The 21,387-nt window shown below is 40.1% G+C and overlaps 1 protein-coding gene across 9 annotated transcripts in view; it reads left to right on the top strand.

Moving 5' to 3' along the window:
- The window catches only part of Hnrnpc (heterogeneous nuclear ribonucleoprotein C), a 28,382-nt gene extending 11,903 nt beyond the window's left edge, over positions 1-16,479 (top strand). For 4 of the 9 annotated variants that reach the window (XM_021181222.3, XM_021181221.3, XM_085828622.1 and 1 more), the window contains 7 exons: positions 6,386-6,662; positions 8,399-8,513; positions 8,988-9,035; positions 13,751-13,911; positions 15,548-15,661; positions 15,839-16,020; positions 16,115-16,479. In XM_021181222.3, coding sequence (XP_021036881.1) covers positions 6,422-6,662; positions 8,399-8,513; positions 8,988-9,035; positions 13,751-13,911; positions 15,548-15,661; positions 15,839-16,020; positions 16,115-16,195 — 942 coding nt within the window. In that variant the 5' untranslated portion in view covers positions 6,386-6,421 and the 3' untranslated portion in view covers positions 16,196-16,479. The remainder of the gene's footprint in view (positions 1-6,385; positions 6,663-8,398; positions 8,514-8,987; positions 9,036-13,750; positions 13,912-15,547; positions 15,662-15,838; positions 16,021-16,114) is intronic. The other 5 variants (XM_021181233.3, XM_021181231.3, XM_021181227.3 and 2 more) reach the window with 5 other exon arrangements.
- Positions 16,480-21,387: the final 4,908 nt, after the last annotated feature.

The raw sequence follows: 21,387 nt of genomic DNA, 5'->3' as shown, positions 1-21,387 counted from the left end.
GCTATATTCCCCCCAAATAATTATATTTTGGGCATTGATTGCACATCTTCATTTATACCTTCAAAACCCACACTGATATAGTCATGTAATCACAGAATTAGGGGAAAATGAAACAGAAGGATTGTAAGGGAAGAGCAGGCTCTTAACCACTGAGCTATCTCTCTAGCCCTTTAAATTTCTTAATAAATTTATTTAGGTAGGTTTATGTATGCCACATGTGCTTTTAGAGGTCAGCATAAGGTGTTAGATCCCCTGTAGCTGGACTTCTAGGCATTGTAACTGCCTGATTTGTGTTCTGGGAATTGAACTCAGGTCCTCCAGAAGAATAAGTGCTGATTGAGCCCTGGCTTTGTCTTTTACTTGTATGAATCCTGTGATTATAGGCATGTGCTACCATTCCTACTTCTATTTTTTTTAAAGTTTACTTTTATTTTATGTACGTATGCATGTGTACTTGGTAACTGGTAACTGAAAGCCCCAAGAGGGAGTTGGATTAATTGCAACTAGACTTGCAGACTACCATATGGGTTCTGGAAATCAAACCCAGATCTTCTGAAGAGCAGCCAGTGCTCTTAACAGCTATCCTCCCAGCCTCAACAGTTGTTGATTGGTAATAGCTATAAATACATTTAAAGGCCGATTTTGCAGATCGCGGTAGGTAATAATTTACTACTTTCCTTTACCTCTCCTGTCTTCAGATAGGAAGAACTGAGGGTCTTAAGTAGCATGCTCAACAAGTGTTGATCATTGATATCCTGCCATTAGCTCTGTAGACGGTGCTGGCCTCAAACTCAGAGGTACTCTTGCTTCTGCCTGTCAGTGCAGTGGGATCAGATGTGCTCACCATCACACCTGACCTAAAAATGGTGTGTGTGTGTGTGTGTGTATACACATATATATTTTATGGCTATTAAATGTTACAGACCTTTAAGCAATTTACTGTTTCAAACAAAACCTAATAAGACCTTTAAAACGGTTTAGCTAATTAACATGTGAAACCACCTCCCCTTTGCTTTAACCTCCATAAAAGATTTTTATTAACTTCAGATAAAAGCTTAGTGGTGGGGGCTGGAGAGATAGCTCCTTGGTTGGGAGCAGTGACTGCTCTTCTGAAGGTCCTGAGTTCAAATCTCAGCAACCCCATGGTGGCTTACAACCATCCATAATGAGATATCGTCTTCTGGGGTGCCTGAACACAGCTACAGTGTACTTGCATATAATAAATAAAAATTTTTTTTAAAAAGCGTATTGGTGGAATATATGCTTAGTATGTACAAGGTTCTAGTTGCAAGGTGTAACCTTAATGTTGTGAATCTATAGGAACTGAAATTGTATTGGTTTACCCAGTAACAGACATACCAACTCTCTTTCCTCAGTTACTCATTCTGCTAACCCAGATTGCCTCATTCAATCTTCCTGCTTCACATACCTCATTGTAATTTATACCTGTGAGACATTGCAGCTATTTTATTTTATGTTTATTTTAAACAGTATCCTCCCCTCCTCCCTTCTCCATCTTGCTTTGAGCCCTAAACTGTCCTTTCGTACATAGCTGTCCTGGAAATAACTGTGTAATCCATGCTGTTTTCAGATTCCCAGAGATTTTGCTTCCTTAAAAAAGCCTTGGTCAGTCACACCCAGCCCAAACTTGTGTTTTGAAACTAGGTTGGTTGTATTAAAATTATAAAAAAGAAAGAAAAAGGACATGATTGATTGTTTTTATTCTAGATAAAAGAGGATAGTACAGAATCTGACCATTAGATGGGTCATGTAAGTGAGAGAGAGGGCTACACAGAGAAACCCTGTCTCAAAAAACCAAAAAAAAAGCCGGGCGTGGTGGCGCACGCCTTTAATCCCAGCACTCGGGAGGCAGAGGCAGGTGGATTTCTGAGTTCGAGGCCAGCCTGGTCTACAAAGTGAGTTCCAGGACAGCCAGGACTACACAGAGAAACCCTGTCTCAAAAAACCAAAAAAAAAAAAAAAAAAAAAAGTGAGAGAGAGGGCAGAAGAGTAAAGGATAGAAAAGGCCCAGGTAAACAATGGCTGGAGTATGTAGGGAAAGGCAGCTTGGGGAGGATCTTCTCTGCTTCTGGGTGGGAAAAGTTTAGGGTAGTGAATGGCCAGCCACAGCTGTACCAGGTCAGAACTAAGGAATGCAGTGAGAATTTCTTGGTTAGAAATAGGCACCTAGTTTGAGACTCTATAAGAGAGAGGAATTTAAAAAAAAGTTACTTTCTCCATTAATGTATAATGTCCAGTAAACTGTTTCCGATGTTTAGGTGGTGGTTTTGTCAAGCTAAGTCAGAGTAAGACTTTTTTTTAGTAACATTTAGAACTATATTCTTTCTTATGCCTGGCAAAAAAAGACTTCATAATGTATTTTATGTTTTGTGTGTGTTTAGCTGGCCTTGAACTCAGGTCGGTCTGCTTCTGCCTCCCAGGTGTTGGGATTAAAGGTGTGCTCCATCACTGCCAGTATTGCTTAGTGCCATGTTAAAGCTGGTATTTCTTTTAAAAATTTGTGGTTGTGAATGCAGGTTTCTGCTTAGGCCAGAAGATCAGTTGACTCCCTGGAGCTGAAAACTGAACTTTGATCATGGAAAAGCAGCATATACTTTTTTTTTTTTTTAAGATTTATTTATTTATTATATGTAAGTACACTGTAGCTGTCTTCAGACACTCCAGAAGAGGGCGCCAGATCTCGTTACCAATGGTTGTGAGCCACCATGTGGTTGCTGGGAGTTGAACTCTGGACCTTCGGAAGAGCAGTCGGGTGCTCTTACCCACTGAGCCATCTCACCAGCCCCAGCATATACTTTTTAATTACTGTTTTTATGTTTGTTTTTTGAGATAGAGATTCTCTGTGTAGACCAGGTTGGACTCAATCAAATTTACAGATCAACCTTCCCCTGCTTCCTGAGTGCTAAGACTAAAGCCATGTGCCACCATTGCTCTTCCCATTGTAACATTTTATTTTTATTTTTATTTTTTTTTGGTTTTTCGAGACAGGGTTTCTCTGTGTAGTCCTGGCTGTCCTGGAACTCACTCTGTAGACCAGGCTGGCCTCGAACTCAGAAATCCGCCTGCCTCTGCCTCCCAAGTGCTGGGATTAAAGGCCACCACGCCCGGCCATTGTAACATTTTAAAGATGACTAGTGTATCCCCTCTTCTTTCTCTTTAACATGTGACCTTGGGTATCTCTGGAGATCCAAACAACCCTCTACCTCTGGGATTAAAGATGTATGTTAACATAGGCCAATAATTTAGGCTTGTGTTTAACAAAACTAAACTTGATCTTCTGGCCTCTAATAGAGTAAAGGTTCATAGACAACATACAAGGAAAACAGCCCGAAAGTGATGCAAGTCAATGGGGAATGTTCAACAAAAGAAATTTAAGGACATCAGAACAAAATAAGTGAAATATTAATTCAGATTGATGGCTGCCAGTAAATGAAATTGCTTATAATCAAGAGTCTTGAAAAAACAGGAAGATGTGAAAAAGACTTAAATACATTTTCTTTATAAAATTAATTTATTGATGCAAAATTAGTGTCACTCATTGAGGCTTTGGGGTTTGCGGGGGATCTAGATTTGATTTCCAGCACCCATACATAATCCCAGTTACAGGGAAATTGTATGAATTTTCTGACCTCAGGTAGTGGCACAAAGGAGAGTGTAAAACAAACATACATACATACATGCATGCATACTGATAAAACTATTAAAATATTTCCAAAGGAAAGAAATTACCATTTTTTGAGGACAAAATTGGCCTGCATAGAATTATATAGCAGCCAGGCCAATAATTGAGGTTTGTGTCATTCTCATATGACATTAGATAGTAAAGGAGTTTTTTCTCTATGTAATATAGGCTAGTTTAGGTTGTAAGGGTAATCTAACTCAAATTGCCTAATGTGGCTTGACATGCTAAGCAATGCTGATTGCCATAAGTGATTTCTATCACTAATGACTGACCTATGTGATCAAAGCAGAGAATTGTATTAAATGCCAAATAGAAAGAGACTTGTATTTTTTGTATTTCATCGCATATATTACTACATATATAAACTGAAAATGTAGATAATGCTGACCTTGAATTGTCATACTCATGTGCCACCTGAGTGTTGGTATTTAAGGCTTGTCTCAACAACCACACTCTATACCTAGGAAGATTTATATATATATATATTTTTTTTTCTTTGTTTTTTCCCCGAGACAGGGTTTTTCTGTATAGTCCTGGCTGTCTTGGAACTCACTTTGTAGACCAGGCTGGCCTGGAAGAAATCCGCCTGTCTCTGCCTCCCAAGTGCTGGGATTAAAGGTGTGTGCCACCACCTCCCAGCATACCTAGGAAGACATTTTTACTATTTCTTTTTTTTTTTTTTTTTTTTTGTTTTTGTTTTTCGAGACAGGGTTTCTCTGTGTAGCCCGGGCTGTCCTGGAACTCACTTTGTAGACCAGGCTGGCCTCGAACTCAGAAATCCGCCTGCCTTTGCCTCCCGAGTGCTGGGATTAAAGGCGTGCGCCACCACGCCCGGCCATTTTTACTATTTAATTGTTGGGACTTTGGAAAATACATGAAAAGTGGACATTAAACATTAAACTGGATATTGAAGATAGAGTTAACTCTGAAGGTTATTTCTCCCAATCCCCTGGAATATACTTTGTAGCACAGGCTAAGATCAGGTTGAAAAATATTCTTTCACCCTCGCTACCACCCCTCCTGAAAAGTTGAACCTACCTTTTTTTTTTTTTGGTTTTTCGAGACAGGGTTTCTCTGTGTAGCCCTGGCTGTCCTGGCACTCACTTTGTAGACCAGGCTGGCCTCGAACTCAGAAATCCGCCTGCCTCTGCCTCCCGAGTGCTGGGATTAAAGGCGTGCGCCACCACGCCCGGCCATTTTTACTATTTAATTGTTGGGACTTTGGAAAATACATGAAAAGTGGACATTAAACATTAAACTGGATATTGAAGATAGAGTTAACTCTGAAGGTTATTTCTCCCAATCCCCTGGAATATACTTTGTAGCACAGGCTAAGATCAGGTTGAAAAATATTCTTTCACCCTCGCTACCACCCCTCCTGAAAAGTTGAACCTACCTTTTTTTTTTTTTTGGTTTTTCGAGACAGGGTTTCTCTGTGTAGCCCTGGCTGTCCTGGCACTCACTTTGTAGACCAGGCTGGCCTCGAACTCAGAAATCCGCCTGCCTCTGCCTCCCGAGTGCTGGGATTAAAGGCGTGCGCCACCACGCCCGGCTGAACCTACCTTTTTTGTTTGGTTTTTTTTTTTTTTTTTTTTTTTTTTTTGAGACTGGGTTTCTCTGTATAGCCCTGGCTGTCCTGAAACTCACTTTGTAGACCAGGCTGGCCTCGAACTCAGAAATCCACCTGCCTCTGCCACTGCAGGGATTAAAGGTGTGTGCCACCATGCCGGGCTTGAGCATACCTTTATTTTAGGGGTGGAGGTAGTGCTTTTAAGACATGAGCACTACTTAGAGCACTACCTACACTAGAGTGTAGCCTGAAATCTTTTGAAAACGCTACTGAATTAGTCCCTGACAATTTTAATAGCAATGGGCTACATCTGTGTTCTTTGAAACATACAGAAAAACATCCACTGAGAATTAGTTTGTCATTAGGAAAGATATTAGACCCAAATTAAAGATTCTTTAGTTCTTTTCAAAAGGATAGGGGTCTATAAATTACTATTATGAAAGGACATCAGTGGGTATTCTGTCAAACCAACTCCATTTTCATCTTAAGAGTTTTTGGTTTTACATAGTCTTTAGAGTGAGAACTCTGGTTCAAACATAAAATTCCAGGATCCTAAGTATTCAGAATTCCAGTATTCAGGCCAGCTTGGCTAGACTGGAGCTCTCTTGAAGAAACCAAAACTTAAGAAAGTTGTACTTTCTTAGTGTTCTATGTCGTGCTGGCTGGTTTATCATCATCACCATCCAATTTTAATATTCTAGATGTAAAAATTGGTTTTAGAATATTTGTACTCTATGGATAGATGGCTTTATACTTTGTAGCATATGCTAAGTCCAAGTGAATATCTTGACTAGTTGGAAATATTTGCGTTTGTATATTGAGTATAGTTGAAAGATGAAGAATATTTCAGGGTAGAATTTGGGGTTGGTCTATTTTGAGAAAACATTAGACTTTATTTAATATTTTAAAATTAACTATAGTATTCTAACAACCAGGAAGACCAAAAAGGCTGAAAAGGTAGTTAAAAGTTTTAAGGAATTAGAATTCGGAATTAAAAAAAAATAAAGAAACTCTTGAGTAGTCACAGTGGTTCAAATAAAATAACTTATACCATTAATAACTTATAACCATTAATAACTTCTGTTAATCTGAATGCTTCTCTTTCATTCCAGTTTTCAGCTTTGTGAGAAACCTCATCATCAAAGGAGATGGCTAGCAATGTTACCAACAAGACGGATCCTCGATCCATGAATTCCCGTGTATTCATTGGGAATCTCAACACTCTGGTGGTCAAGAAGTCTGATGTGGAGGCCATCTTTTCAAAGTATGGCAAAATTGTGGGCTGCTCTGTGCATAAAGGCTTTGCCTTTGTCCAGTATGTTAATGAAAGAAATGCCCGAGCTGCTGTAGCTGGCGAGGATGGCAGAATGATTGCTGGCCAGGTTTTAGGTGAGTATTTTTGTTTGTTTGTTTTTTTAAGTTAAAGATCCTAAATATTGGGTTTTATTTATGGCATTTTGTGCATATATATCAAAAGTTTGAAATACTCAGTCCTCACACACTAGTAAGTAGTTATTTCTTAGTTCTTAATTCTATATTTATTTGTACACAATAAAATGGTGAAATTTATGCCTCTTTGTTGAAGAAATTTTTAGGTTTTCCTCTTTGTATTGGCTTTTTTCCTTTTAATTTAGCATGTTCCTTTTTATCCTTTTAGCAAGTTTTTGTAGTTCTGGCAGATGTAGTATAGTACTACTTTCTAGAAATGAGGAAGTGAGAAATTTTTTTTTAAATCTTTTATTTAGAATGGCATAATGTCTGTGGGTAAGGCACTTGATGTCAAGCCTAAAACCTGAGTTCAATATTTGGACCCCACAATGTTGAAGAGAAGAAATAACAACTATAGGTTTTACTGTGGCCTCCATGTGCATATTTTGGCTGGTGTACAAATCATTTTGTTTCACAAATTCTGTACAGTGTCTTGGTATTATCCACCCCAAATGTATGTAGTTGTATATATTTTCCTTTACTTGCTTTATAAAAATGTGTTCCTTGGGCATATTAGAGTTATTTTGCCACAGATCTCAGTTGTAGCCCTTTTATGTGTTTCAGTCAATGCTTTATAGGATAAAAATTTTCAAGCAACACATACACAGAATCACTAACACTGTTAAATGCTTTGCTTCTATTAGTTTCCCACAAGTTCACTTAATCCCGAAACATTATGTGTATGGGTTAAGACAGGTTTTCTTAAAAAAAAAAAAAAAAAAGAAGCCGGGCGTGGTGGCGCACGCCTTTAATCCCAGCACTCAGGAGGCAGAGGCAGGCGGATTTCTGAGTTCGAGGCCAGCCTAGTCTACAAAGTGAGTGCCAGGACAGCCAGGGCTACACAGAGAAACTCTGTCTCGAAACCCCCCCCCGCCCCCCAAAAAAAGACAGGTTTTCTAGCCCTTGCTGTTCTGAAACTTACTATGTTGACTACACTGGCTTCAAGCTCCAATTGTGTTGCAATTAAAGTGTGTGCCATCATTTCTGGTCCAAGTTTGTCTTTTAAAGCAAGTTTGAATGTATTAAAACTACATAAAACTTTCCCTGTTTACAGCTTCTCTGGTTGCTGGTCTTGTTAGGTCTGTCTGTCCTTGAACTTGGCCTGCTTCTGCTGGGAATAAAATGTATAGCCTCTGGAACTTGAACCTTTTAATATTCTCTGGGTTATTTTCATGCTATTTGGGCCTAATACAATCTAAGGAAAAAATTAGTTTGTAATATTTATGTAATCTTTATCTCCATACCGAAATACAAATGCTGACCAGTTCCACTGCTGGAGTTAGGACATTTTTGAATCTGACAGTCCAAAAAGGAAAGGCTAGCTCTGTAAAGCTTAACCTTTTCAAAGTGAGAAGGAAAGTTAATATTACTAAGATTAATCATTAGATAACAAAAGGCCTAGGTTTGCTTTGCTGGGGAGTGAAAATAAATACATACATACATATATACATATATGCATGTGGATTTTGGTTTTGGGCTTCAGAGACATTACAGATGGTTTTGAGCCACCATGTGGTGCTGGGAATTGAACTCAGGACCTCTGGAAGAGCAGTCAGTACTCTTAACTGCTGAGCCATCTCTCCAGCCTGGTTTTGTTTCTTTTAACTCCTATTGGGCTTTGTTTTCCTTTTTTCCAGATATTAACCTGGCTGCAGAGCCAAAAGTGAACCGAGGAAAAGCAGGTGTGAAACGATCTGCAGCGGAGATGTACGGGTCAGTACCAGAACACCCTTCTCCGTCCCCTCTACTCAGGTCCGGAACTTTATTATTTATAACTGCATTGTGTCCATCAGTGGGCATCTTCTCTGTGTTTTCTGGATGTGGGGAGGGTTAATGCAATGTGCTTTCTATGTGCAAAAGTGTAATTCTTATTAACTTGTGTTAGCATACATCCCTTTTGGCTCTGTTTTTTGTTGTTTAGGAATAATTCTATGTGTGTGTATAGTACAAAATGAGAAATTTGTTAGTTTCAAGGAAGCTAGAAAGTAAGGGCATTGTGGTGTAACAACTATTGTATTGTTTCTTCACTGTTGCTAAATTAATCACTGCATGTCCAGTGGTCTAAGATTACATGGAGGGCAAATGATTTGTTTGAATGAATGGGGATTATTTGTTGCTAATCTTACTGATCTATTTGTTGTGGTTTGTTTGGCCTGTTTTCACCCCACCTGCCTGTTGAAATAACAACAGCAGCTCCAAAATAATCTTTTGAAATTTATCTTTCAGTTCCTCATTTGACTTGGACTATGACTTTCAACGGGATTATTATGACAGGTATGTATGAGGTTTCTCATATGTGTTCATGATAGTTAGAAAGCCAAGCACTGACTTTTTAAAGTAATACTGCTTTTTTTTTTTTCTCAAGACAAGGTTTCTCTGTATAGCCCTGGCTGTCCTGGAACTCACTTTGTAGATCAGGCTGGCCTAGAACTCAGAAATCCACCTGCCTCTGCTTCCTGAGTGCTGGGATTAAAGGCTTGCGCCACCACGCCCAGCTTCCCTTTGTAGCACTTGTAGACTTAGAACTTCATAGGGTATGCTGGCCCTCCATTAACTCTTGTCTCTTACAAGTTTTACAGCTATAGCCATACCACCACCTTGGCTGGTAGAATTTTCTAACTTTTTTTTTTTTTTTTTTTTTTTTTGGTTTTTCGGGACAGGGTTTCTCTGTGTAGCCCTGGCTGTCCTGGCACTCACTTTGTAGACCAGGCTGGCCTCGAACTCAGAAATCCGCCTGCCTCTGCCTCCCGAGTGCTGGGATTAAAGGCGTGCGCCACCACGCCCGGCAATTTTCTAACTTTTAATGCATGTGTTTTCTTTATCAAGTTAAAAAACATAATACTTCAGATACTAAGTATATTGATAGTATTTTCTAGAGGTTAGTTTAGAAGAATAAGTAATGAAATTATTTCCCTAGGAGATACTGCATATTGTTTGTCTTTCACAAACATTTTAAATATTTTGTTTTGTTTTGTTTTTTGTTTTTCCAAGATAGGATTTCTCTATGACAGTCCTGCCTGTACTGGAACTAACATTACAAATAAGGCCTGCCTCTAACTCCTGCCTCAGCTTCCTGAGTGCTGGGATTAAAGGAGTGTGCCACCATGTCTTTTACTCTGACCATATAAGTGAGGAAACATTGGGGGATATAATTAGCAGTAAGAGACTTAGTAATTGGGGCTGAAAGAATTACCTAGTTAGGACTCAGGAGTCTTGGCAGAAATTGTGGTCAGTCAAGAACTTAGTTATATAGAGTTAAGTCCACCCTTGGATCTAGATGCCACTTAGTATGTGGTTTGGGTGCCACTATTTGTGTACAGGATGCAAAGTCCTGTAACCAAGACAAGAATCATTTGAATCTCATTCACTAGTGAAATTCTAACTTCTCTGTTAGTCAGGCTTCTTTGTAGTTTACCTAATCTCCTTAAAGTGAACAGTATATATGAAAGACCTCTTGATCTGGCTGAATGAATGGTCATTAATGCTTTTAACATTTCATCTAATGTACTGTTTGTGATTTCCTGGCTTTTGTTTTTAGAGAGGATCGCTAACTCTAGCTGGCCTTGAACTCACTTAGGTTGCCTGGGGGATTTAAGGGTAGCACTGCCCAGCTCTTTTTATTTGAAAAACAATGGCAAGCTTGCAAGTCTTAGGGATTGAGATAAAAACATCCTGAATTCAGGTACTAGGAAGATTCTGAGACTTTGCCCCAACCCTAAATTGGACCTCTGACAAAAGAACACTAATATTCTTGAAAAGATCTCAAAGGACAGTGAGACATACATAAGTAATGCTAGTTGTTTTTTTTTTTTTTTCTTTATAGATTTATTGTGGGCTGGACAGATGGCTCAGTGGTTAAGAGCATTGGCTGCTCTTCCAAAGGTCCTGAATTCATTTCCCAGCGAACACATGGTGGCTCACATCCATCTTTTGGTGTGTCTGAAAACAGCTACTTTGCACTCATAAATACAATAAGTAAATCTTTTAAAATGCATATTAGTGCTCCATCTGCATGTATGCCTGAATGCCAGAAGGGGGCATCAGGTCCCAGTACAGATGGTTGTGAACCACCATGTAGTTGCCAGGAATTGAACTCAGAACCTCTGAAAGAACATTTGGTGCTCTTAACCCCTGAGCCATCTCTCCAATAATGCTAAATTATTTAGTGCTTGGGCTAAGGTAAAAAGCCAGGATGTGATCGTGAAATTTGTGGTCTACACTAGCCTATATTATTTTTGTCTTGGAAGCCTTTCAGGGAGACTAAAAATTTTTCTTCCCATTAAATATATCATTGATGTCTGTTAACATTTTCTTCCATAGCCTTTCATGTTTAACCTTCTTAAAAAATTGAGAAAAATAGATTCAGATGAAGGACTCCATAAGTCATATAATTGGCACAATTGCTTTTGCATATATTGGGAGACTTCTCTTTGTAGTATAGATGTTTTAGTCTAAACCATGGTACTTTTTGAAAACAATAATGACCTTGTTTGTGTTTTGTTGCTCCTGGCTTCGGCAGTCTCATGTAGCCCGGGTCTGCCTAAGATCCTCCTTGCCTCAGTCTCTTGAGTGTGGGGTTACAGGGTTTACCACTACACCTGACTTTTGTAGTTTTTTTCAAAGACTGTGTACCGTTCTTAGCATTACTTGGTGAGATGGTTTGTGTTAAGTTCCTGTGACTGCTGAAGCCACATAAATGAGAGGTGGTTCCTCTAAAACTGTGCATCCTTCTGTAGCACCGCAGAGCTCCAGCCCTCGATTGAACACTTTAAACTCTAATCTAGATTACTTCATTAACTATAACTGAGTAGAGCCGGGCGTGGTGGCGCACGCCTTTAATCCCAGCACTCGGGAGGCAGAGGCAGGCGGATTTCTGAGTTCGAGGCCAGCCTGGTCTACAAAGTGAGTTCCAGGACAGCCAGAGCTACACAGAGAAACCCTGTCTCGAAAAACCACAAAAAAAAAAAAAAAAAAAAAAAAAAAACAAAACAAAAAACAAAACAAAAAAAAAAAACAAACAAACAAAAAAAAAACTATAACTGAGTATTGATTAAACTATCACTTAGCAAGAAATACACAGATACTCTTAATTTTTAAAATCGACAAATTTAAATTCCAATTTACACTTAATTTGTATATGTAGAACTCAAAAACCTAAATATGCATTTGAGATGTTACTTAATGATGTTATTTGTAAAAACTTGTAATTCAGATCATCGGAATTGTTTGAAAATACCTGGGCAAAAACGATACTAGTATATTAGCATGTAATACCAGCAATCAAAGAGCTGAGGCAGGAAAATAGCAAACTGAGGCACAGAAACAGACTAAAGCAAAAAAAAAAAAATAGTTGAAGAGACTCTTGATCAGTTTCTAAAGTCTAGCAAACTTACAGCACATACTGGATCTAAAACATTACTGTTTCTACAGAAAGAGAAGTTAATATTTTCTTGGCTTGTTCGCACTAAAGTGCTTATATGGAAAGATAGTTAATAGAATGTTTGGGGGGTTTTCTGATCATACGCTGCTGGTTGACCTATATTAGAAGAGTATTTAAGTGTATGTGGGCTGGCAAATTTAGGAAATGAAAACATGATTTTCAGATAAGAAATTAGGCAGTTTCAGTCTCTGCCTAGGATAGTTGAGATTAAGAGTGGGTAGCATAGTTTTTATAACTTCTGGATCTGTTTTTGTTCATTTCTGTTCAGTTTTTTGGTTGGGGGTGTTAGGGGGAGCAAAGTGCTGGCTGTCCTGAGACTCAAGTAAAAACCTAATTCATAGTGTAATAAGACCTTTCCTAGTGTTTTCAGCTTGTGACTCAAAAGAAGTAGCTAGCAAACTCTTCCTTGACCCACAGAAATCAGTGACACTGAAAGGGGAACAAAATTGGTTAAATATAGTAGAGCTGGAGAAAGTAATGTGTTAACACTAAAATTTTTCAATTTTACAAAAATAAATTCAAAACAAAACTTTTTAAAATTAACTTACCTTGGTTCCTCCAAGATGGCTCAGCAGGTAAAAGGTGACTGCCACCAAGTATGATGGGTCATATTTACTTCCCAGGGTTCCATTCATGCCCCTAGACGCATACCTAAACAAATATGTAATAAGATGGTAGAACTCTTATTTTTAGAGTGGGAGTAGTGTCAGGTCGCCCTTTGGATTTCTTATCACACAAATTGAGGTCAACAAGCTTGGTTGGCAGCAAGCATCTTTATATACAGCTGTCTCATCCTATGATTGCTTTGTTTTATTTAATTTTTAAAGTAGGTGAAAAAACTCAATGGTGGTGGCTCCTCTTTATCACTAGTAGCAGTGAACTTGAATAAAATCAGAACACCTGTTTGTTGTAGTTGACTTTATGTGAATTGTTTAAGTATAAGGTAAAAGCAATTCATTCTAACTTACTTACATTCTCTTAAAATTTCCTTAACCTGGAAACAGTCCTTTTTTTTTTTTTTTTTTCGAGACAGGGTTTCTCTGTTTAGCCCTGGCTGTCCTGGAACTCACTTTGTAGACCAGGCTGGCCTGGAACTCAGAAATCCACCTGCCTCTGCCTCCCGAGTGCTGGGATTAAAGGCGTGCGCCACCATGCCCGGCAACAGTCCATTTTTTAAAAGTCTAGTCAAGCCTATCATTTACTGTATGTGTGAGGGGCGCCTCTTTCCTCTTGCAGCATTTTTCATCAAATTGAGTTTTGAATAACATCAAAAGGAAAAGAAGGGACTAAAACCAGTAATCCTGTTGTTATGCTCTGGTTGTATCTTGAGTTAATCTTTCTTTTGTCTTTTTTTTTTCTTTTGGTTTTTTGAGACAGGGTTTCTCTGTGTGGCCCTGGTTGTCCTGGAACTCACTCTGTAGACGAGGCTGGCCTCGAACTCAGAAATCAGCCTGTCTCTGCCTCCCAAGTGTTGGTATTAAAGGCGTGCGCCACCATGCCTGGCTTGAGTTAAATTTACACTTTGAAGAATTATTTCTTTAACCCACAGGATGTACAGTTACCCAGCACGGGTTCCTCCTCCTCCTCCTATTGCTCGAGCTGTGGTGCCTTCCAAACGTCAGCGTGTTTCAGGGAACACCTCACGAAGGGGCAAAAGTGGATTCAATTCGAAGAGTGGACAACGGGGATCTTCTTCTAAGTCTGGAAAATGTATGTTGTCTTTGTTTGTTTGCTGTTTTTTATGCAGCACACTCCACCTCCCAGGTAGTGCTTTTTTCCCTGGCATTTGTGTGTAAGGGGTGGGGGCCAGTGTTGAGTCCAGGAGTCCAGAGAGGGTGTTGATTCTTCTGAAGATGTAGTTGCCAGTGTGAGATAATCTGATTTGGGTGTTGAGAACTGAACTTCCCTGAGAACTTCTGCAAGTATAAACTAGCAAACTCAACCACTTAGCTACTTATTCTTCCTGTGGTTGAGAAACTACTAACTAGCATTGGCATAACTAGAGTGTAAACTTGAATCTGGGTGATGTCCAGTTAGTAAAGTTCATGCTTCAAGGGTAAGGACCTTGCTTTGTATCCCAAGCATTCCGATAAAGCAGAGCATCTTAGATGTCTTAACTTCTCTTAGGCTGACACACACACAACCCTGCACCTGCCTGCCACCTAACCTTGCAAAGTCAGTGAGCTCCCACCCACTTCACTGAAAGATCCGTTCTCAAAAATTGGAGGTGGATCCAGAGTAGTAATGGATTTTAATCCCTCCATTAGGGAGGCAGGGACACAGATCAACACTCTTTGTTTGTTCGAGACAGGGGTTCTCTGTGTAGCTCTGGCTGTCCTGGAACTCACTTTGTAGACCAGAAATGTGCCTGCCTCTGCCTGGGAGTGCTGGGGTTAAAGGCATGCGCCATCACTCTTTTAAAGATTTTATTTATTATATGTAAGAACACTGCAGCTGTCTTCAGACATTCCAGAAGAGGGAGTCAGGTCTTGTTACAGATGGTTGTGAGCCTCCCTGTGGTTGCTGGGATTTGAACTCAGGACTTTCAGAAGAGCAGTCAGTGCTCTTAACCGCTGAGCCATCTCCAGCCTAACACTGTTCTTAATCTCTTAAAACACCTCCTATATCCTGTAATAGAGAGCAAGATGACACTTGGCATTGGTCTCAGTTTACCCAAAAAATACAAACCAGGAAAGGGGGAGAAAGAATGTTGTTTAAGGATTGTAGTCTGAGTTCTATACTTAATAGCTTGGTTAATTTTATAAATGTTTATGTTGAACTAAATTTAGCTAGGGCATACTTTTGGTTGTCAGTTTTCTATATTGATCGACATAATTGAAGTATGTCAGCAAACTATTGAAAGCTGAGAAAGTAAATAAAGCAGTTGCAGTTTCTTAGTTGAAATTCTCAGCTTAAGTTTTTTGTTTTGTTTCTTTTTGAAACAGAAGTAAAGCTGGGCTAATCTCAGTGCTCCTAAGGAGAAATGGGGGTGTAGACAGGAGACTGAAAGCCTGTCCTCTGCCTTCCTTGTATCTGAACACTTTCATGAACATGGGCACATACACAAAGATACAAGTTAGAAGTTGCTATAAAATAGAATATTTTTTGGTCAGGAAAATACATGTTTAGGTTTAAGTGAATCTAAATCTTATTTTTAAATCATTTGCTGACTAAAGATTACTAGTTACTATTGTAGTTGGTGCCTCTGTATTTCTTTCAGCTTTTTGAATTGTTAACTAGAAAAACATTTCTTCTGAGAACTGAAAGGCCCAGCACCTAGAAAGAACACTTTGAGTAGCTGGTAGATGGTGCTTTAGTCTAGTCTAACATTGCAGTTCTGTTACAGTGAAAGGTGATGACCTTCAGGCCATTAAAAAGGAGCTGACTCAGATAAAACAAAAAGTGGATTCTCTTCTGGAAAGCCTGGAAAAAATTGAAAAAGAACAAAGCAAGCAAGCAGGTAATAGTCTTTAAATCATTCTAATTGAATTTGGGTTATTTTCCTAAGGTGGTTTAATGTATATGCAAATTGGGCTGTTTGGGAGGGGCATTAGTTTATTTGGAAAACTTTACTTTTGTTCTTTGATGATTAATGGGAATTGTCTATATCCTGTGGGCAACACTTGCCCCTGGACAGACTTGTCCTTCTCATCCCCAGTAGAGATGAAGAATGAAAAGTCTGAAGAAGAGCAGAGCAGCGCCTCTGTGAAGAAAGATGAGACTAATGTGAAGATGGAGTCTGAGGCAGGTGCAGATGACTCTGCTGAGGAGGGTGACCTGCTGGATGATGATGATAATGAAGATCGGGGGGATGACCAGGTGATTACCTTTGGAAAAAAGAAAGTTGGGAGGACTGGGGTCCTGGGATGAGAAGAATACCTCTAACTTTATCTTATTTGTGTCTTTCTCACAGCTGGAGTTGAAGGATGATGAAAAAGAGCCTGAGGAAGGAGAAGATGACAGAGACAGCGCTAATGGGGAGGATGACTCTTAAGCACATAGTGGAGCTTAGAAATCTTATCCCATTATTCATTTACCTAGGCGCTTGTGAGAGATGAAAGTAACAGCGGGTCATCTCCCCTGGGGTCTTCTGCACATTCTCACTGTTGTCCCGCCTTACCCTTCCTGTGTTCATTAATTCATGATTGCCCTGCGCCTAGTTACAGTTCCACTTCCTTTGATGCTCCGTAGTAATTTCGTTAAGTCTCACCTGTAAGTTTTGCTTTAATTTTGATACCTCTTTGACTTAACAATAAAAAGTTGTATGGTTTTTATCAACTGTCTCCAAAATAATCTCTTGTTATGCAGGGAGTACAGTTCTTCTATTCATGACTTCAGTAGTTGCTTCCCTAACTGCCCAGGCATCTCGTTTACTTGTAACCCCAAGAGCAGCTTTGCATTAGAGGTGTGTGTTTTCCCTCACATGAGTGGGACTGTTACAACACGAATGTAACCATGTATTTTTGTGAATGGGAGTTGGCATGTCAAATGCATCTTACAGGAAAATAGTGTAATAGTCTTAATATTTGTTTTCTAAAGTTATACCATGGGTTATTTTTGTGAACAGCCTGATGTTTGCGATCTTTTTCTCAAAAATAAACAGTTCCTTATTAAACCAGGAATTTGAAGGAAAGAAAAAAAATATTTTTTTTTGTTTTTCGAGACAGGGTTTTTCTGTATAGGCCTGGCTGTCCTGGAACCCACTTTGTAGACCAGGCTGGCCTTGAACTCAGAGATCTGCCTGCCTCTGCCTCCCCCGTGCTGGGATTAAAGCCGTGCGCCACCACGCCCTGCTGGAAAGAAAGTTTTTTAATTACATTTTTTTTTAATAGCAGCCTCCACAAATCGTTAGGTTGTATAAATACAATTTTCTTGAGTTACCATCATGCATACCAATATATATGAATAAAAGTCATTTTGAGACCATTGTTAACTTTAAATATTTTTGACACGGAGTGCTTGAATGTTTCAGTTATTGATTAAAACCAGGTTTCTTTATTGCATTCTCAACCTGTGCCTCAAAAGTTTCAAAATAGGAAAGCATTTGTCTTTCCCGTTTTATATAGCATTTGCCTTCCTAAGAACTGAGACTATGAGAGTTAAAATTACCCATGTGAAGTACTCTTTCTTTTACCCCTTTTCTTGATTTGTTTGAGTCAGCTTGGAACATTTTGCTGTGTAAGACCTAACATAAGGCTAAAGGTATAAACAGGTTTGGGGGCTTGTTTATTTATTTTTGTATAGCAGGCTATAAAAATCTTTTATGCACACAGACTTTCTATTTCTCAAAAAGATCCTGTTCTGTATATCTAGCATACAGTTGCAAGTTGATGCTTTCATACTATGCATTGTAGGCAGAAGTTCCTTTTCTATGTAACCGATGATAAAGCTGAGTAGAGGCTGATCTCGGGGCCACCCTTGGCTCCAGTGTGCAAATATAAAAATGGCTTTTATTGTGACCCCCTCTGCCCCCTCCCCCAATCTTGATATTGTCTTGGGTTTTTGAGGAATTGGCTAGATATCAGAGGTTAAAGATGCTAATAAATAAAACCTGTTTAAATATGCTGTTAGAAGCTGGTGTGTACAAAATGCTGGAGTGGGTTCAATTAGTTCAGAATTGGGTACTTTCTGGTACTGGGTATTGTATTTATTCACGTGACACCCCCCCCCCCAAAAAAAAAAGCAGTTGGGAAATTTGAGAATAAAGACTGTGGTTCTGCCCCTTATCATAGTTGGTATATGCATCAGCAAGAGACTCAGGAGCCTGTGTCTTCATATGAACACAGTGCCAGCATGTGGCTAAAAGAGGTGCCATCCCTGGCCCTCCGTCAAACTGCTGTTGCTGGTTTATTTTGGAAACTATTTAGAACCTATTGGTTAAGGATATTTTACTGGTGGTATTGAAATAAGTTAATACTAAAACTTGTCAAGTTAAAATGTTGACAGGTTTATTCCACTATGAGAATATCTTAGTTGTGAGAGTTTGCTCATTTCTAGTTTTTTAAAAAAGATTGGGGTGAATTTTTTTTTTTTTTTTTTTTTTTTTGGTTTTCCGAGACAGGGTTTCTCTGTGTAGCCTTGGCTGTCCTGGAACTCACTCTGTAGACCAGGCTGGCCTTGAACTCAGAAATCCGCCTGCCTCTGCTTCCCGAGTGAGTACAAGCTAGCTGTCCACAGACACACCAGAAGATGGCATCAGATCTGATGGGGCTGCTGGGATTTGAACTCAGAATGTCACTGCTCCCAACCAGTGAGCCATGTCTCTAGGCTTCGTTTCTAGTTGTTACAGAGAATTAGAAAATAATGTAGAGGGCTGGAGAGGATGGCTCAACGGTTAAGAGCACTGACTGCCCAGCCGGGCGTGGTGGCGCACGCCTTTAATCCCAGCACTCGGGAGGCAGAGGCAGGCGGATTTCTGAGTTCGAGGCCAGCCTGGTCTACAAAGTGAGTTCCAGGACAGCCAGGGCTATACAGAGAAACCCTGTCTCGAAAAACCAAAAAAAAAAAAAAAAAAAGAGCACTGACTGCCCTGTCCTGAGAGCAATTCCCAGCAACCATGTGGTGGCTCATGACCATCTGTAATAGGATCGGATGCCCTCTTCTGGTGTGTGTGAAGACAGAAACAGTGCACTTATAAAATAATCTTTATTTTAAAAAAAAGGTTATCAGGATTATCAGCCTTAAAAAGGGGAAATGACCTTTGAACTCAGTGACCATTTTCCAAATATTCCAGGGAATAGCCACATTTTTCTCCAGCACAGGATTACAGTATTTCGTAGACCTCACAGCTTTAGAAGTACATTACTGGGAAATACCTGTTTTAAAAGCTAAAGTTTGGGGCTGGTGAGTGGGTAAGAGCACTGACTGTTCTGAAGGTCCTGAGTTCAAATCCCAGCAATCACATGGTAGCTCACAACCACCTGTAATGAGATCTGAAGATAGCTATAGTTTACATATAATCTTTTAAAAAGCTAAAGCTTATATTTTAGTACAGTTTATTTTTCAGGAATATAAGAGCAGTATCTCCTACCTAGCCATTCCCAAATCTTTACTTTTCAGTTTCTGCTGGTCCCTGATTCCAAGATAGCCTTGAGTTTTCTGGGGTTTTTATGGGTAACCAAGAAGGTTCCACAGGTAAAAGTATTTGTCCTGTGAGCCCCTGGTCTGAGTTTGATTCCTGGGATACTTATACAAAGGTGCAAGGAGAGCTCTCACCTCATGTGCACTTTGGCATATGCACTCATCCACATATCTCACACAAAAGTATGCGTATTTAAAGTAACAGAATAGCACCTTAAAATTTACACAAGCCATAAGTGAGACACACACACACACACATTGTGTATATATGAAATGCATAGGAGACGGACAGCCAGGGCTACACAGAAACCCTGTTTCTTGGGTGTTGGGAAGGTTTAAATGTTCCCATCAAAGCTTAGGAATCTGCCGGCATCATAGTGCAGGCGCCATAGCCCAGCGTTATCCCATGGCCATGGACCTCAACAAGGGCCACAAGGTAACAACAGCAAGCCGCGCCTCACCAAGCACACCAAGTTCTTGTGCTTGATGATCTGGAGTGTGCATGATCCGGAAGGTGTGTAGCTTCGCGCCCAACAAGCGACAACTCCAGTTGCTCAAAGTGTCCAAGGACAAGTGCGCACTCAAGTTTATTGAGAGTGGGCAGTGGTGGCACACACATTTAATCCCAGCACTTGGGAGGCAGATTTCTGAGTTCGAGGCCAGTCTGGTCTACAGAGTGAGTGCCAGGACAGCCAGGGCTACACGGAGAAACCCTGTCTCCAAAAACAAAGGGTGGACATGCACACCCACGCCAAGAGAAAGCCGGAAGAGTTGAGCAACGGGCTGGCACGAGGAAAGCGGCAGCTAAAAAGGATTGATGAACCCTCTCAGACTGTATGGCAAGACCTGCGGAGTCCTTTTGCCTAACTTCTGTTCTCAGGCACCTATGAACTATTAATTCCTCTGCTAAGTCCTTCCCTTGTCCTAGGGGCCTGTAAACCACAGAGTCCTTTTCCCTGTATCTCCATGGGTCTTGAGAAACCACATTCTATCTGCAAGATAGGACGTGCAGCCAGGGAGTCTACACGTCTGCCAATCATTTTTCTTGCTGGCCTATCAGACTCCAGTATCACCTCCTCACTGGTGCTTCCAAACCCTTGTTTCTCCCATTTTTCTTAGAACTTTTGGCAATTCTCAGTTCTCCTCTTGATCAATAGTTTGTGTTTAGCATTTTCAGAATATTTTTAACACAATTCATGCACGATATGGTTACACAGCCTCTCTTAATTATGTAGGCAAAAAACAATGGCTAAGATCAATGCAATGTGGTCTCATATCTGTCTGGCAACATAGGCCAGAATGTTTGCTTTGATCTGTGATAAGTGTAGTGTATCTACTGTACAGAGCCTTCTAAATATCTGAATCATTTTCTCTCCATCTTTTGCCATCACTGCTGTCAAAGCTAGAACGATCTTGCTTCTGGTATGTTTTAACAGTCCTCTGTCTACTCACAGGAACTTGGAACCTTTGTAATCACATGTTCAGACAATACCCATATCAGTCTTTTCAAAACATAACCATGGAAGTTTTCGATTTAAAACCATTTCGAACCAGGCATGGTGGCTCATGCCTTTAATCTCAGCACTGGGGAGGCCAAGGCAGGTGGATAGCTGAGAGTTCTAGGCCAGCCTGGTTGACAAAGGAACAAAGGACAGCCAGGGCTGTTATGAAGAGAGACCCTGTCTCAGAAAAACAAGCAAACGAACAAAAAACCAAAAAACCCCAAAAATTTCTGGCTCCATTTTAGGGTAATGACAAAACAACCCGCATGGCCAAGATGGGTGGGTCCTGTCTGTCCTGCCTCTACTCAGTGCTCCTCGCCTTTCCCTGTTCTCTACACTTCACTCCTTTTTTCTTTCTTCTCCCATGCTCCCCTTCTTCCTGCCTCACCTTTTCCCTAATCCATAGCATCATGTTTCCTGTACATCCTTTCCCACTCCCGCCACCCTGTTTCACCGCTCCTGCCGGTCTCCTCCTCCATGTCCTGTTGTGAGGCAGTGGTTTTCCAGGAGTGTATCTGTTTGCTCTCGTTACAGCCAGACCAAGTTTATGAGTGTTTGACTAATGGTTTGTTTGGTTTTTTTCCCTCTGCCTAAGAATAAAACT

The sequence above is a fragment of the Mus caroli genome, unplaced genomic scaffold, assembly GCF_978045245.1.
Source record: "Mus caroli unplaced genomic scaffold, Mus_caroli_1 scaffold_12, whole genome shotgun sequence".
Taxonomy (NCBI): domain Eukaryota; kingdom Metazoa; phylum Chordata; class Mammalia; order Rodentia; family Muridae; genus Mus; species Mus caroli.
This window is presented reverse-complemented; position numbering and strand designations above follow the sequence as displayed.